At 48.9% G+C, this 17,415-nt stretch overlaps 1 protein-coding gene across 3 annotated transcripts in view; it reads left to right on the top strand.

The window, feature by feature from the left end:
• The first annotated feature begins 213 nt into the window (after window positions 1-213).
• PREX1 (phosphatidylinositol-3,4,5-trisphosphate dependent Rac exchange factor 1) overlaps window positions 214-17,415 on the top strand; it is a 112,972-nt gene continuing 95,770 nt past the window's right edge. For 2 of the 3 annotated variants that reach the window (XR_011741626.1, XM_065849478.2), the window contains exon 1: window positions 214-713. Coding sequence is in view for 2 of the 3 variants with exons in the window: in XM_065849478.2 (XP_065705550.2) it covers window positions 552-713 (162 nt within the window). In the remaining variant the exon portion in view is untranslated. The remainder of the gene's footprint in view (window positions 714-17,415) is intronic. The other variant, XM_065849477.2, reaches the window with a different exon arrangement.

Genomic DNA, 17,415 nt, shown 5'->3' with positions numbered 1-17,415 from the left:
AGGGGTGTGTGTGTGTGTGAGGGGGTGTCTGTAGGGGTGTGTGTGAGGGGGTGTCTGTAGGGGTGTGTGTGAGGGGGTGTCTGTAGGGGTGTCTGTAGGGGTGTGTGTGAGGGGGTGTCTGTAGGTGTGTGAGTGGGTGTGTGAGTGGGTGTGTGAGTCTGAGGCCGCGTGCCCGCCCCCGCGCGCGCTCTCGCGCGCCCGCCCGGCCGGGCCCCCCGGGGCCGGGCTCCACCGCCGGATCCTCCCCGTTCCGCCCTCCGCGTCCGTCCCGCCCGCCTCTCGCTCTCCGCTCTCCGCGCCGCCGGGGCTTCCCTCGTCCCTCCGTTCAGCGCTGCCTCGCCGCTCGCCGCGCCGCTCCCCCGGCATGTCCCGCCGCTGGACTCCCCTCAGCGAGCGGCCCCTGTAGCTCCTCCAGCCGCGGGCGAGGCCGCGCCGAGGGCGGCAGGAGGGGCCGCTGCCCAGCCGCGCCGGCACCGCGCGGCCATGGGGGGCTCCTGAGGCGGCCGAGGAGCGCGGCGGGAAGCGGATCGCCTCACCCCGTGGCCGCCACCATGGAGGCGCCGCCACCGCCGCCACCCGGCGCCCCCAGCACCGCGGAGCCCGCCGGCTGCCCCAAGGACACCGACCGCCAGCTGCGCCTCCGCCTCTGCGTCCTCAACGAGATCCTCAGCACCGAGCGGGACTACGTGGGGACCCTACACTTCCTGCAGTCGGTGAGCGGCGGCGCGGGCGGGGGAAGCCCTTCGGGGCAGCGGCGGGGCCGGGCGGGCGGCCCGGAGCGGAGCGCAGCGCAGCGGCTCCTCCCGGGCGGGCCGGGGGCTGCGAGGGAGTCCCGGCGGCTCTTGGCGCAACTTGCGGGGAGCGCCCGGGCCAGGCCCGCTCAGCTGAGGGGAGTTCGTCCTGCTCGGGGGGCCGAGGGGGGACGTGCGAGGGGCCGCTGTGGGCAGAGCGGAGCGGCCGCAGTGTGTCCTGCGGGGGAGCGGCCGGCGGGGCGGTGGGGCGGTGGGGCGCCGGTCTGCAGCGCCCATCCGCAGTGTGTCCTGCGGGGGAGCGGCCGGTGGGGCGGTGGGGCGCCGGTCTGCAGGGTCCCGGCCGCAGGGTGTCCTGCGGGGGAGCGGCCGATGGGGCGGTGGGGCGCCGGTCTGCAGCGCCCGGCCGCAGGGTGTCCCGGCGTGGCTGCCCTCGCTGGGGGTGCAGGCACGGATCCGGGAATCAATCTTCCTTTCAGAATGCCTCATCCCTTTTGTTATTGCTGTTGTTTAGAAATTACTGTTACACGCACTTGGAAACTCTACCCTTGCTGCCTGTTGTTTATAAATAGATATTATATATGTTTTTCCTCAATGTTAAACAATACTCTGGGGTTGAGGCGGGTGCGTCTGTGCATGTGGAGACAATTATACCGGCCTCTGAAATTATCCACGGGCTAGTTCAGAAGTAAAACTCCATCTGGATATTTCCCCTTCCCGATGTAGGCTGTGGATGTGGAATTCATCAGCATACCACCGCACTCTGCTAACTGCTGCAAGGGCCTGCAGTAAAAGTTACTAGATAACAGAAATGCCATAAAAAAAGCAGAAGAATAAACGATTTGATCACACAGAGATCAGGAATCAAAGCAAGGGAAGTCTCTGCAGAGATTTCTAAAAGATTGGACAGGGCAGAGATTCTTTCTGGTGTTTTGCTAGATAAGTACTAAACCCTGATTTCATCTAAATGGGCTTAGACCCTGGACCCTTTTCGACTTGTCTTTCTGGCAAGGTTTTTGTTTGGTTGGTTTTTAAAATCAGTTTGTCGTCAGTGTTTTTCAGATTCATCCAAGTGGCAAACTCTCTAGCATAAAAGATAAATGTAAAGGATGTGGTTGCTTTATGAACTAGGCTCTATTTAAATCCTCCTTTTCTCTCTCAAATAGTTGAACTCGGAGTCTTTAATTTCAGAAAGCTTCCAACAGAAGTACCAGTTTGGTTTCTTTAGAACGGGGCTTGTGTCTCACTGTGAAGAGATGCTTAAAAAAGCTGCGAGTTGCAGAAATGCCCCACCCTGCAGATAAAACAAAACACAAAACCTCAGAAACTCCTCTGTCCTAAGTACTGAATTTGGGATTTTGTCAACTGCAGGCTGGAATGCACATTCAAGCTGCATATATTTTTAGCTTCGGTTCTTACAGCAAAATGCATTCATAATGTTAACTAATGGGATTTCCATGTATTGAAAAACAGAACAAGTATTTTATTTATTCATTAACTTGGCAGTTTTCCTGAGAGCAGTAGTGAGTAATGTGCCTTAGGTAATGTCAGGAGCAGATACCAACAGTGCACTTGGCTGTGTTCTCAGATGGCACTGCAGACACTCGGAGCCCTTCACAGTCATTTTGTTACGAGCTACTGGTTTGGCTGTAGTAGTATTGTGGGGGTTGGTTCTGATAGTGCAGCTTTACCCGCCCGTGGAGTTTGTGTTTTGGTAATTATATTTGAATAAAGCACTGAGGGAATAGGATATTTCCTATCTCTAGGTCTTGGTTTAGAACAGGACTCACACACAGTCTTAACTTTAAGCATGTGTTGTGTGTTCATGTGCTGTCCTAAATAATGAGTTTCTTCAATCATTGGGCTGGCTCTCTATACAGCTGCTTTCAGATAGTCAAATGATGTTACCCCAAAGGCAATGAGGATCTGCTGCGGTGTGTGAAGGCGGAAAGAGCCGCAGGGGTATGACATTTTAAAAAATCAAATTTGGAGTGAGAAACATTTTCTGCCTGAGTTTGGTGGATGGCCATAACCTAATACCTTCTAACAGGATACCGCAAAGGAAAGAATTCTTCCCTGGCTCCCACGTGGGGCAGCTGACCTGACAGGCAAGGTATCATCTATATAGTCACTGCAGTTACAGGCACTCATAGGGCAAAAGTTTTGCATTATGACACTAATGAAAGTGATGCTGGAGCACTGGGACCCTGTATTCTCAAACTTGCTTGGGCCACATCAATAAAGTTGACTTTACTCCCATTAGTTTGTTTTTCCGAGTGCTCTGATGTTCCTACATAGGAACTGCTGCTCCTGCCCAGGGGTCTCTTTGTTACCATCTCCTGTTCTCTGTGAGTCGCACTTACCCAGTGCAAAATAAATGTCAAGTCTTACACTTTCTGGGGTGATGCAGTCAGTTAACACTCAGATGCCGTTGGGTGATGTTAGGGGGTTTTATGGTGTAGGTTGTACTGGAATTGCTCTTCCTCGCATGTGTTGCAGAAGCTGTTCGGGCTGTAGTGGAGGAAGGGCTGCAGTTCTGTGCAGGACAGCTGCAGCTCCCAGATCCTATGGAAACTTGTTCTTGTCAAACAGGAGATGAGAGATCTGAGGGATACGGGGTCCTTTGCTTAAGAAACTTTAATAGCTTGATAAATAGAGGAAGGCTAAATCTCATATCTCTCAGTTGTCACAATGGATTTTCTTGTAGTACGAGGGGGCAGTTGTGCTTTAGAGAAAGGTTAGGTGAGGGAATTTGTTCTCTTTGTTAAATATTTGCTATTGAAGCTCTAGTCCTCATTAAGTATTCTCAATAAACAATGTTTTAAAAAGCAAACAACTAAATTCTATGAGTGTATTCACAGCATTGAGGTTGCTTGCTAGCAGCAGCTTCCTGTGTTCCCTGGTAGTGTAAAAGAATCTCTTAAGTATTTAATACTATGGAATTGCAAATAAATCAAAGTAACTTTGATTTATTAAGAGTATTTTGGTCCTTTTTAGAAGACTAAAATGTGACCATGTTAAAAGAAAGGTTTCGTGATTTTCTTTTTCGTGTGCTCAGAAACCTTTCCCTGCTAAGCTGCAGGGAAAGCAGGTTTGCTACAAACATAAGGACTCCGTCCTTATTTGCTTTGTGTAAAAGATTCTGGTCCTTATTTTACTTCCATAGATTAATTAAGTAGATATCATTAAAGTTATAGAACACAAGAAGGTGTTCCTCGTCAGTTTTGCTTCTGTCTGGTTCTGGTTCTCCTGTTGGATGCTCACGTTACAGTATTATGTATCACAACTGTGGAGAGAATGAAACCCAGTAGCTTTCCTCTGTGGTTTGTTGACCTCACAAGAGGAGATGACCAGTCCCAAGGGATACAGTCATTATGTTTGCAGAGTGTGGATTTTTTATTAAACAGCAGTACAACACAGATATGATACTCATATGCGTATCATGATTTTGAGAGTCTTACTTTTCCCAGATTAAGGCTCAAAATGAGGATTTATCATGCTGGGAGGCAAACTTTTCTGCGAGGTCACAGCTGATGAACGGACGTCAGGGATTTAATTCCGATGATCACCTGCTGTATTGTGTCCTGTCGTATCTGCCCTTTGGTCAGGCAGGTGTGGTGTTGGAAAATACGGAATCCTCCTTGAAGAAATGTTGTGTAAATCAGGAGTATTAACAGGTAATACTACGGTTATGCACATATGTTACTAACTTTACTAATAAAGGCTCATTACACAGCCAAAGCTTTTAAGCGGCAGAGAGAACTACAGGGAATGGATGAAAACATCCTGCTGCCAACACCATTAAAGAGCTACTGATCAAATAAGGAGCAAAGTGGAAAATTGTCAGAAGCTAATGGAACTTTACTAAAAGTTACTGATGGAGTAAGATAAACTTCAAAGAGATGAAGGCAGATAATTCTGCTCTGAGTCTTTGGTGAGATCATAAACCGTGAGGATTTTCAGTTTCCAGGCTTCGAGATTCAATTAATCCATTGTGTGCCTCTGCTCTCTTTTAGCTCTCTGCAACGTATGCAGGAATGTTTACATTTTATATGTCATCTTGTAAAGATTTCATTTCTGTGTGACAAAATGAAAGCAGGTGATGATTCCGTTTCAGTGGCCAGTGAGGTAAAGGTCAAAGCGTCCGTGTGGTGGCACGCGGGCTGGTACCCAGAGCTGACGGGACGTGCGTGCCAGCAGAGGTGTTGGATGCTGGGGTGCCGTGTTGGCACATTGCAGCCCCTGAGCTTACCTGTTCTCCGGGTACCTGCTCTCGCCCGTGGTGTCGGTCTGGATGGAGGAGTCACAGACAGTTCACTGAGAAAGCAGAGGTGGTAGTTGGTTTGAATGGCACGTGGTCATTCCACAGGACCCAGTCAAGTCTGTGATCCCAGTGTGCAGGAACTGAAGATCAGCTCTCGAGTCAGGAGATGCAGGAGCCCTGAGCAATTTCAGACATGCTCCTTGACCGCCCTTCTGAAAATAGATTGAAGAGTAGGTACACAACAGTTGGATGTCAAATAGTATTTAAAGTTTCGGTTTACCAGTTTGTAGATATAATCATATGAATTATATGTGAAAGTATAGTAACAGTAATTATCCGATGCACTAAACTGCAAAGATAGGTATTTTGCTGCAGACACAGGGGGTTTTTTCCACCTTTTAATCTCACTGAACACTTAGTTCTAACCTGCACGTGCAGCTCCAACGATTTAGTCAGATAATCCCACGAATGTAAAGCTAAATTGTTCTCCACATTGTATATAAATATGGCTCTTTCATATTTCCAGAGGCAAACCACCAACTTGTACATTGTGATGTCAGAGTGACAGGATGCTCTTTTAGCTCGAGCAGTTGCTGTGTGTCCTGTGCAGGCGTAAAACCAGCGTGAAAGATGAACTGTTCTTATCAGACAGGTATCAAGTTGGGTAAATAATTGTACCAGGGCTGGTTTTAGGTTTCGATATTATGCCGTCCTTTGTTTTTATATGGAAACTAGAAGTCTTTTTCCATTTTATCAATTGTATAAATGTGTTAGGACATGGACCATCAGATAAGCTAAGCCACGTCCTACAAGACTCAAAATATTTGTGTTATGCTCCTTTTCTTGCTTTGTAGCTGTAATGGATGTAGTATCTCTGGATTCTGCACTCCACCCATCTTCAAATATGCCGAGCATCACAGGCCTTTTTTTTTTTCATATTTCACAATCTTGTTTGCGTCCAAGCTGAGATGAGGGCCCTGCTGCTCCACCAGCAGCAAACAGCGCTCTGAGGTGTGGTTTCCTGCCCTGCCCCTTCTCGGCCTGTTTGGGTAGAGACAGATCAACTCTGATTCTGTTTGGGTAGAGACAGATCAACTCTGATTCTGTTTGGGTAGAGACAGATCAACTCTGATTCTGGAAGGTGAACCGTACGGTTTGGGTAATGTTGCTCCTGTATTATGGGACAGCTAAAAGAGCAACTGAGGAAAGGAAGGAGGTGGAAATGTGTTTGGAAGTGATCTAAATGACTTTGCTGTCCTCTGGTTTCGGTCGGTTGGTCACATGCAGTCACCTATAAGCAGTTGTTACAATTGCAAATGATCAACATTTTCTACCATTGAATCTTCAAAACATGGGTCATTTTCCTTTAAAGCCTGGTTCCTGACACACAGGAAGATCACAGGTTTCATTTTAAAGACCATGTGTGTAGCCGTTCTGGTTGTAAAGCCGAGTTTGAAGATAGAACATTAGCAAAACATAAATGCTCCCTGTTTTTAGGGGCTTGTGTTGTGGCTCTTGAATGTTTGAGGCTTGCAATTCTGCAAGTGGAGTTTTCTTTTCAGGCGAAGTGTAGCGCAAAATCAGCTGCTAACAGCTGAAATGCAAACAGATTAAAAGGTTCTTTTGGTCTGGATACAAAGGGAATGTGAAGAAAACAGTGTGATGTAGAAAGTTAAAACAGAAAAGCAAAACAAAGAGAAAGCTCTGAAAATATTTATTCATCTGAGCCTGTGGTCTGCAGAGCCCGGTTTACAAGCTGTGGGTCTAAGAGCAGAGCTGGAGCATACGGAATTCCCAAGGTCTCTTTGCTCTGAGATGCATGTCTGAGCTGAGTTATTCACTTGGAAAACTGTCTCACCAGCCCATGCCTTTTTTCAGTGAGGCTTTGCAGCCAGAGGTGTATGGGAGTACAGCAGGTTTTTCATGTGGACAAAGCTGCTTGGTTCTTTTTGCACTTTCACAAAGTCTCCACAATAGAGAAAACACCAATAAATCCTGTGTGGTTTCACCAGTTCACTGGCACACAGGTGGGAACTAGGCCTCCTTTCCCTTTGCGTGGTGTGCCTCTGAGCCTTGTCCTTCGTCTCAGACCTGCTTTGGTCTCCTTACATCCCGCAGAATGAGGCGTTTGACCTGACTGCATCTCTCCCTCCTCTCAATTGCGGTGGTGTCATCAATCAGCCCTTTTGCCATTTGTCCCTCCCTCTCTCTTCAGGGTTGCAGTTGTTGTCTGAACATGTGTGGGGCTCGGGAGCGGAGGGGTGGCTGCCCTGGGGTTCCCAGCCCGGCTGCAGCGGGACTGGTGGGACAGGCTGGGGGTGCAAGGGAGGCATGGAGACCTGGGCTCTGCTGGGAAGGGGCGCGTGGGTCAAAAGTGGAAGCAGCATCACACAGCAGAAATGGAGTTGCCCTGCACATAGCTGAATGGACGGGTGATTCTACCCAGTTTTTGGCTGATTTTTGCAGGAAGCAGACTGATACCCACTGAGGGAGCTTGCTTGTCCTTAAATATAGGAAGAGAAGCAGTTTGAAAGCTTTGCGAATTTTCCATTTCCCAGGTCACAGTGTTCGTGCCATAGGCAGGCGTACCGCTTTTCAGGAGCGGGAAATGTGGTTCTACAATTTTATATCATGTCATAGAATCATGAAAGATGGTCCTGTGTTTTCAGGGCAGCTTTCCTATGTGCAGGTGCTGTCAGTCCCGGAGCATCCGGCTCTGAGAGGGCATCTGAGCCCGAAGACACATGTCCCAGGTGCAGCGTCTGCCCACGGGCATCCCGGCCAGTCCGAGACAGAGGGGCGTTACAGAACGTACTTATTTCTGTTGCCTACCTATTGTTCGCTTCAGGCACTTGCAAGAAAATATAAGTGACTATATGTGAGTTTCCCTCTTCTTTCCAGCTGTAGAATCCCTTTTCTGTTGCTTTTCTTTCCAGCCTCAAAGGGATTCTCAGCCTGCAATGGGTGTTTTGGTAGAGGCAGCCTACACTGGTCACCACCAGCCAGAGTACAGCTGACCCTTGTATATCTGCATTCGTGAACCTCATTAGGCCTTCATTAACTGCAAAGACTACCATCAGTTTTCTTGTGCTAAATGGGGATTTAGTGACAAAGCTTTGCAGAAACCTTGTCTGACCTCTCGGGTGTTGTTGAGCCAGGTCTTTCCTGTGGCAAAGACTTTCAGATCTGCATTGCATCTCCTTTTTCGAGATACTCTTGAAATTAGGAAATAGAAATATATGCTGAGGACCCATCTAGTTTGCAAATATTTTTTCATTTTCAAGTAGCAAGTGCTGTGATTGCAGAAGTGGGTTTTGTGGATCAGATCTCTTAGATTGTCCTGAATGGTTGTATCTCCCAGTCTCTCTGACTATGTGGCAAGGCTTCTTTGCAACCCTCTTTCAGCCGAGCCCTTTTGTTTTGTGCTTTGGATGACATGAAAGCACGTGTAGTTCACTAATGCTGCTGCTTATTCCCATCGCCTTTGTATTGTGGTGGGATACTTAATCCATGTTTACACAGCAGTATTGCCATTAAATGCTCTGAATTGACAGCTGATCCCTTGATTAGTGCAATCAAAGGTGGTGCTGTTTGGAAGTGCGGGAAGGCTGAGTTAAGGATGTGAAAAGCAGAGTCGGACTTGTGGCACAGGGTGGCTGCTGTTTCCTGCTCTTTGGAGGTGTTTTCGATCTCTTCCTCCCCTGCCCCCCTCTTTGTCTCCGTTTCTGCCTCAATATTTTGTGTTCTGTTTTCAGCTTGTGTTGAATCAGTCCTGCTTCTTTGAAGAATGGACTGGAAGCATCACTATCTTATCATGTTTCTTATCTGTTTTGAAGAGATCCCGTTTAGCAGTGGGAATGACTGCAGCATTCTCAGCCTTTGACAGCCAGAGGCAAGAAAAAGGTTTAAAATATGCAACAATGTCATTTCTTAATCAGCTACAGAGACTTCATTGTGGAGCAGTGCAATTCATGCAAAGCCATTTCTCATACACAGACTGAATTCTGCCTTTTAGTCCTTTTCCTGCTGGATCACAAACTGAGGCTTGGAGTGGGGGCTGCGCCAACAGAATGCCGAAGGCCTGACCAAAGCCTTGGGTTTAAACATGACTGCAGATGAAGGTTCCTGCTTGATTGCCGAGCCTGATTAAAGCTGTAACACTGCATATATGATTGAGTCAAGCTGCAGTAGATCTGTACTGGGGGAGAACCTCAGGGTGGTTATCTGGTCCGAAATGCCTGGCTCCTGCGCAGGCTCCTTCACCCCTCTGTAGAAGCCACTCCCCTGAAGAGCCCTTGGCTCCCTTTGAACTGCGGATCTCAAGACCAGAGGAAGAGCAAACAGCTCTGTGGTGAGAAAACAGTTCCCTCACTCCTGCTAAAGAGCCCTCCTCCTCCTCAGAATAACTCCTTGCTTGTACAGCTGAGGGCCATATGTCACACCGGGAGATGATGGTTGCCCAGGGCTGAATGGGTGCTCTGATGGGCCACTCGGAACCCCGTGACAGACAGACAGACAGACAGACGGATGTCTATTGCCTGTCCTGAGCGTCAAGAAGCTTAAGTGTGGAAGCCCGCCTGCATTTTCACCCTGTGCTACTAGTGCGAGAACTTGTCCCAAACTGGGTGGCAATGAGGCTTCCTGCAGTTCCGGAAACAGCTGAAATTTTGAGTTGCCATAAGGGCAATAGATTTCAACACCTCGATTATTTAAAGATTAGGGTGGTTACTCAGATAACAGGACTGTGGAACAGAGTTATAGGAACATTTATGTTCTTGTAAGGTTATTGGGTCAATCTCACTGGTATTGCCATTGCTATAATTATTTTTATGGAACTATGTCAGCCATACAAATAATACCTTGCTGCAACTCGTCTGGTGTCTTGTAACTCATGGAGTAGATTTTGTGACCCTCTCAACCCAGCTTTGGTTCTGTACTTCTGGTTTTGCTTGTGGTCAGTTCTTGTGCCAAAGGGTTAATTTGCTTGTTCCCAAACCGCTTAGCTTATGTAAAATGAGGGCATGTTTTCTTGACAAGTACTGTCGTTGGGTCATTGAAAGTCTTTGTAGACTGCTCTTCATTTAGTTGGCCCAATAACACACTTTCAGTTTAAAAAACAATAAAAAGGAGCAAACAATCTAATATGCTGGATGCCCGTTATATGTTCCCTGTGGATTTGTCAGTTGTTTAGGTGCCACTGGCTAAGATTTAGGATCAACATTTTCAGGGCTGCTTTAAGCATGTATTAGAAACTGGCTGTACATTTTGGGTGTGAAACGATGTGATTGCACTGAGAGTTTGACTCTCACAGTTCAGGCTGCAGGTTTCATTGTGGGCCAGCGTCACTACCAGTGATGCCAAACTCCTGCTCTTTCTGCTCACTGTCGTGTCCTGATGTGTCAGAATGTGCGAACATCGGCTGCTGGCAGGTGGCACTGGTCACCGCTCCCTGGGCAGCACCTGCACAGAGGGGCTCACACAGCCCTTGGCCGCTGGAGGCCCTGGCTGGCCCCGCTGCCCCCCGGAGCCGCGTTTGTCCGGGAGCCGAGTGGGTCAGTAACAAACACCCTTGAGCCTGGGACTGGTTTACTGCATGGCTGTCAGGCGTTAGCTGCCTTCGTGAATAATAGAATGGGCTTAGATTTTAAAAAGCCTAACGACATCATTCACATCTTGCACATTTTCTTATCTCCAGTAAATCACTCCAGTGATAACGCTTTTGTCTTGGAAGTTTTGCCTGCTCATGCTTTTGGCATCCTGGTGTGGTATGATTGACCTGGAACAGCCATTCATGGGATATGTGATAGAAATACAAGCCAGGAAAGAGAGGAAAACATAAAAGGTTGCGTTTGGGGAGAATTGTGGAGGCTGAGGAAGCTGCCAGTGAGGGTTCCCTGACATTCGGAGTGTGGTGTGTCGCTGGTGGGGGCTCTGCTGGGGACAGACTCCTGATACGAATTTGCATTTTAGTGAGTTCTTATCTCGGATAGGTGGGTGGGTTTTAGCTACACAGCAAAGTCTGTGGTCCCATGGGACTTTCTGTCTAATCTGACAACTGCTTTGAATTCATCCCCTCACAGGGAGCCGGTTTCTGTTAACCTCATCACTGAGTGGCTGAAGAAGCCCCTTTCATTTTGTTTGAAGGGGCAATAACAGAAGGTTGTAAAACTTTTGACCTGGTAAAATGTTTTGGACTCTGAAACCTGATTCTTTAACAGAATCCAGGTTGTTGTGGGAACAACGGACAAGCCTAATGTAGGTGTGTATGATTTGGCTGTGTGCTATTTAAAATGGTAGGTCACAGAGGAGAAGGCGTAGAGGCAAAAGTTTATCTGTCTTGTTAGATCTCATCAGTGGTTAATGCCCTGCGTTGTGGAGCATGAGACTTGGGCTACAAATGTCGTAACCAAAGCAGTGCCAGGCTCCGTCCTCTGTCCATAAGGCCAGCTGGCATGGCCTGGTCTGGTCCTGTGCTGCTGAACTCTCCGGTCCCACACAGGGCGGCTGCATTCGGGCTGCCTGTTGGGAATGATCCTTGGTCCATCCTCCCTGCGCGGCGCAGGAGAACACCGGTGGGTCTGGGCCGGAGGCTGCGGGCAGCCGCTGCCTTGAGCGGCGTCGCAGGGCGCGAGTGTCCCGGCACTGAGAGCTGGCTGGCGCTGGAACACAACTCTGGGACAACAAACCCGGCACCCAGACCCAGTGCTGGCTTTGTGGTGCTGCTGCAGATGGCTCTATGTCCAGTGCTTTGTCATTATGTGGAAGTTCTAGGTGCTAGGCCAGAAGCGTTGGAAATACGTTTTGTCCGCTCTCCTTGGATTTGCGTCATTACTGACTCTGTTGTCGCCCTTACTTGAAGTCTTCTATTGTTTTGTGGAGGAGGAGCCAGAAAGGCAATACAGTTTGAATGGGTGGAGGCTACTTTGGGACAGGGTCAGAGGGAACTGCATGTTAATTACCTAATTCTGAGTGTCATTACTAACAGTTGTGAGCTGAGATATAATAGGCTGAAAGCACTTTGGTCCTTCACATGAAGTGCCGCTTGCTCATTTCTGTTTAGTTCCCTTTTTATTGTGGAAAATCAAAGGCTTCAAATGATAATCACTGGCCACTCGCATGTAATTTTTAGCTCACATCCCTCTGTGTGCTGGTGGCTCTGTCTCTGTTGTGTCACCGACACTGCTGGGAAATCAGCTCGGATGGGAAGCAGCTGTTTGTGAGGAGAGAGTGTTGACAGGACACAGAATAAGGGAAGAACGGGGGGAAGACTTCCAAAGAGCTGCAGGAGCGTGTTCGCTACGAACATTCGGTTGTCAGATCCCCCCACAGGAGAAGGACAGATGGATGTTGGGAAGACACTTTTCCCAGAGGTTGGCTCCTTTGTTGGCTCTTAAAACTTTACATGTGATGGAGCAAGAGCAAAATGCATTTAGAAACAAAAATGGATCAATAAATGTAAGGTATAGTCAAGGATATTGAACTAAATGCAATTGGAAAGCATATTGGTTCTGGATGAATGGAAGAAGTCAGAAAGGGGGACAGATCAGTACCTCTGGAGTTAGAATAGGTCACTGCAGACAGGTTACGCCATTACATAGTCTTGCTATTCACCAGCTCTCATGGTTCTCTGAAAAATCAGCTGGGGGCAGCTCCTATAGTTAGAAATTTAAAATCGCGCACAGTTTTTATTACTTTGGTTTTCGTTGTTGATTGGTTTTAGGTTTTTTGCATGGGTGCCAGATGGGGCCAAGTTTTCTCACTCTTTACTCTGTGAGCAAAACATTCCCTCAAGAAATGCGTGTTTTCCTCTTTTTTTCAGCCCTTAAGCCTCTTTTTCAGTATTTAATGCACTCAGTTGCAGATCAAGCAGATGAGGCTTGGCTTCGTGCTGATGAAGGGCTGTGGAAGTTTTCTGCAGTCACACTGAGTAGCAGAGGAGGAGGAGAACCAGGAGTCCTAGGGTGATACTCTGTGTTCCGTCTGGTAGCGCCGTTTCTGAGGATCCTGCTGTCTTGTGGGCTCTGTCCTGCGGGAGCTGGGCCAGGAGGAGCTGGGGGGCTCAGCCTGGTTCCGCAGGTGCCCGGGGCCTCGCAGGATCGGCCTTTCCTGGGTATGGAGCATGAACGCAATGAACAGCTGGGAAATTCACTCTGACCTCTGTGTCCTTCCCCATTTTAAAACAGCTTAATATGCATCTTGACATCCATAACGCTAGAAAGAGCAGTCAGCCTCTTGGCTGGTTTTGTGTGTTGTACCGTGTGTGCCGTATATACGTGTGTGTCCTAAGAGATCCTTTTACACAACAGGGGCCAGTGCGTCTTTCTTGAGCAGTTGCACAAGAAAAGCCACAATGTTTGCAAAGTAAAGCATGAATCAAAATTTTTACAGCACACAAGCAGAGGAACTGAAATTTGCAATCAGCAAGCGAGAATGAAATTGCAGCGGCAGCAGTTGCTGTGTCCAGGTGCCGTGCGTTGGAGGCAGAGCTGCGTGACATCAGTTCTCCTTTAACGTGGTTCTGGGTGAGCGGCTGGGGCAGCACGGTGTCAAAACCCAGCTTCACCCGCTGGAAAGAGAAGTCTCAGGCTTTTACTTACAGAAGAAAACTTTGCTTTGAAGTGCATTAAGAATAAAGATACTCATCTGTGTTTATGCAGCACTTTTTTGGCTGTATTATCTCAAAATAGAAAACCAGCACTTAGGAGATGGAGAAACTGAGGCACAGAAAGGCAAAATGACTTATCGAGAAGTTGCAGAGGAAGTATCTAACAGAGCCAACCAGACCTAAATATCTTGTCTTCTTTCCTTACCTCTTGTAGGAGAAAAAGCAGAGTGAAAGATGTCACACAAGCTATACTTTCTGTGAAAAGTGCAACAAGAATTGTAATTTTGTCATTCAATCTTCTGGCAGCCAGCTGACACATCCTTGGCAATTAGCGCTTGATGAATTGGTGGTCTTAGCTCAGTTCCGGGGGACTCTCGGGCATCACCAGCAGCAGTATTGGCATTCTCTGCGGACAGAGCAGGAGCCCGGGGTGGGCGGCAGTGCCGGTTCTCCGCTCTGGATACCGCTGAGTTCTGCTCTAATCCTGTGTGAACGTACGGTGCAGAATGTAAGCCTTGGCTCTTCAGGAATTGCCAGTCAGCAGCTTCCCATGCTCTCCGTGAGTAATAAAAATGTAAATAAAGACGCGATGTTATGTCTCAGAATTACTCAGGGACAGTTGTCTGAGCAGTTGTGCTTATGCTAGAATCCCAGCAAGTGCAAGTGCAAACACTCCGACATCTGGTCGTTTCACACTGCAGCGTGTGTTTGCTGTTGAAGCTCGCTCTGAACACTATGCACAAGTACTTTCTAAAGCAGTAAGGGCAAGCCCCCCATTCCGCAATCAAGCACACATTGAGCACAAAGGGTGTAGAAGACAGAAAGGAGTGGAAACGTCAGTGGTTTGGATGTACCACCGGCGCTGCCCCGTGCTCACCAGAACAGCCAGGCTGCTCCAGCCAAGACAAACTGTCTGCAGCCAAACTGAGTCCAAGGGAGAACTGGGAAAAGTTGAGTTATAAAAGTGAGCATATTGAACATTTCACTTGTGTGGCTTCCCTGCACTTCTTGATTTTTGGTGAGGACCTGAACTTCAGAGGTGCGGCAGAAAGGAAGTTTCTTCCTGTGTGACTTTTTAGCTCCAAAGTCCAGACTTCAAGGTTGGAGGCAAGCTAAAGAAGTAGCTGAATCCTGAAATTCACTGCACAAACCCATCCTTTGGGACAGGAGGTTTTCTTTTTTGTATGTTTTGAACCTCTCTGCACAGTTCTGATTTTCCAAGGCTTCAGCTGCCTCCTTTTCTTTAGTTTTGAAAATGTATCTTCAATGAACACTCTTGTTGGGCTTTGTTCTACTTCTCCTTATTTTCACATAAAAAGACTTTGCCAGCTCTGACTGTGTCGGAGGCCACTGCTGCCTTGTTCGAACTCACGCGGTACCAAACTAAGATCAGTAGCATAACATATCTCATGATATTATTGAACCTTTTGAATAAGAGATCGGTGACGTTGTGAGGGAGGGTGGTTTGGGTAGAGGTGGGTGGGGTAATACCCTGATAGGAACGTTCATTTCCTTTCTCCCACCCCAGCTGAAGGGATCTTTCTGGAAAGCCAGGACTCGAGACCCCTGCTGTGGTGGGTACTGTAGCCCAGGATGCTCTTAGCCTGTTTTTCCCCATCCTCACACCCGTACAACCTCCTCTCACATCCTGTTTCCCACATCACAAATCCTTAGTTGTACCCATTTGTGTTTCTGTGCTACCTCCAGCAGTTTATCGGGCAGGTGGAGGTGCCTTTGCCAAGGGGAAGAGCAGAGCACAGGAACTGCTGCAGCCACCTAATGTAAATCACTTTGCAAATGAGAGTCAGAGTCCTTAGCCCAAATACATGTTAATTAACAGTTTATACTTATCTGCAGGATGGCAACTGCAGTGACTGAGGACTAGGCACTTACTGTTTCACCACATACACTTGAGACACAGCAAACATGAGGAGAGTGGTGGGGAAGATCCTGGGGGCTTTCAGACCCGCGTTTGCCAGAGCTGCGCGGCTGGAGCGCCGGGCCGGTGCTGGTGCCCAGGCTGGGGCTGTTGGTGTGTTTGGCCGTGTGGGTACACGCTGGGGCTGTTGGTGTGTTTGGCCGTGTGGGTACACGCTGGGGCTGTTGGCGTGTTTGGCCGTGTGGGTACACGCTGGGGCTGTTGGCGTGTTTGGCCGCGTGGGTACACGCTGGGGCTGTTGGCGTGTTTGACCGCGTGGGTACACGCTGGGGCTGTTGGCGTGTTTGACCGCGTGGGTACACGCTGGGGCTGTTGGCGTGTTTGGCCGTGTGGGTACACGCTGGGGCTGTTGGCGTGTTTGACCGCGTGGGTACACGCTGGGGCTGTTGGCGTGTTTGACCGCGTGGGTACACGCTGGGGCTGTTGGCGTGTTTGGCCGCGTGGGTACACGCTGGGGCTGTTGGCGTGTTTGGCCGCGTGGGTACACGCTGGGGCTGTTGGCGTGTTTGGCCGCGTGGGTACACGCTGGGGCTGTTGGCGTGTTTGGCCGCGTGGGTACACGCTGGGGCTGTTGGCGTGTTTGGCCGTGTGGGTACACGCTGGGGCTGTTGGCGTGTTTGGCCGTGTGGGTACACGCTGGGGCTGTTGGCGTGTTTGGCCGTGTGGGTACACGCTGGGGCTGTTGGCGTGTTTGGCCGTGTGGGTACACGCTGGGGCTGTTGGCGTGTTTGGCCGTGTGGGTACACGCTGGGGCTGTTGGCGTGTTTGGCCGTGTGGGTACACGCTGGGGCTGTTGGCGTGTTTGGCCGTGTGGGTACACGCTGGGGCTGTTGGTGTGTTTGACCGTGTGGGTACACGCTGGGGCTGTTGGTGTGTTTGGCCGTGTGGGTACACGCTGGGGCTGTTGGTGTGTTTGGCCGTGTGGGTACACGCTGGGGCTGTTGGTGTGTTTGGCCGTGTGGGTACACGCTGGGGCTGTTGGTTGGTTTGGCCGTGTGGGTACACGCTGGGGCTGTTGGTTGGTTTGGCCGTGTGGGTAGACGCTGGGGCAGCGGCCGTGCTGTGCGACTGCTGCATCCAGACCCGGCTGTCACGGTGCTTTGCTGGGCACCCAATTCATCTGCAGTGCTCCCCACCATGAGACCAGGGAGATGTTAAATACAGATGATATGTGAGTGACAGTTTCAAAGGAGGAAGAGAAACGTCCTGTCTCTGTCTGCTTCTGTTTTCTAGGCTTATGTTATTTTCTCATATTTGCTGTGTAAGCAAGTTTCAGCTGAGCTGGTGCAGTTGATCAGGAAGGCTGAGACTTTCAGATGAAGTGAAAACAGATTCCCGAGGCTGTGCGGAGTGTGGGGCTTTGCTTGGTTTTGCATAGATATGTGGGGAGTAATTTGGGCTTGAGTGTAGTGTTTTTCTGACTGATGAGACACCAACTGTGGCTCTAGCGAAAGAAATCGCACAATCTGTTCATTGCAAAGCTTCGGATTTTGAGAGATGTATTACCTGTCCATTTAAGTGGAATTACAGGCTTCCTGTCTCTTGGTAGTGAACTCTTGGCTATTACTGATTCAAGTGGAGCCCTGATGAGTTTATATAGCAGTCATAACTCCAGATTCATAACCTATTGATGTGTGGTACCAAGTGCTAAAGCATGCATGAGCTGGGCATCTTGGCAGGGTCTGGGGGGAGTTATGGAGGGTATTCATGCATAAAGAGTGTGCTGCTAAATATTAGATGATGCTGCTCCTCAGCAGCTCGTGTCTGCTTTCCAGGTCTGGAATTCTCCAGTTACAGTGGCTGTTTCTTCAACACAGCAAACAAACAGAAAACAACAAAAACATTTGCTATATTTTCA

This window comes from Patagioenas fasciata, chromosome 16, assembly GCF_037038585.1.
Source record: "Patagioenas fasciata isolate bPatFas1 chromosome 16, bPatFas1.hap1, whole genome shotgun sequence".
Taxonomy (NCBI): domain Eukaryota; kingdom Metazoa; phylum Chordata; class Aves; order Columbiformes; family Columbidae; genus Patagioenas; species Patagioenas fasciata.
The sequence above is the reverse complement of the archived record's forward strand: the minus strand, read 5'-3'. Positions and strand labels throughout refer to the sequence as shown.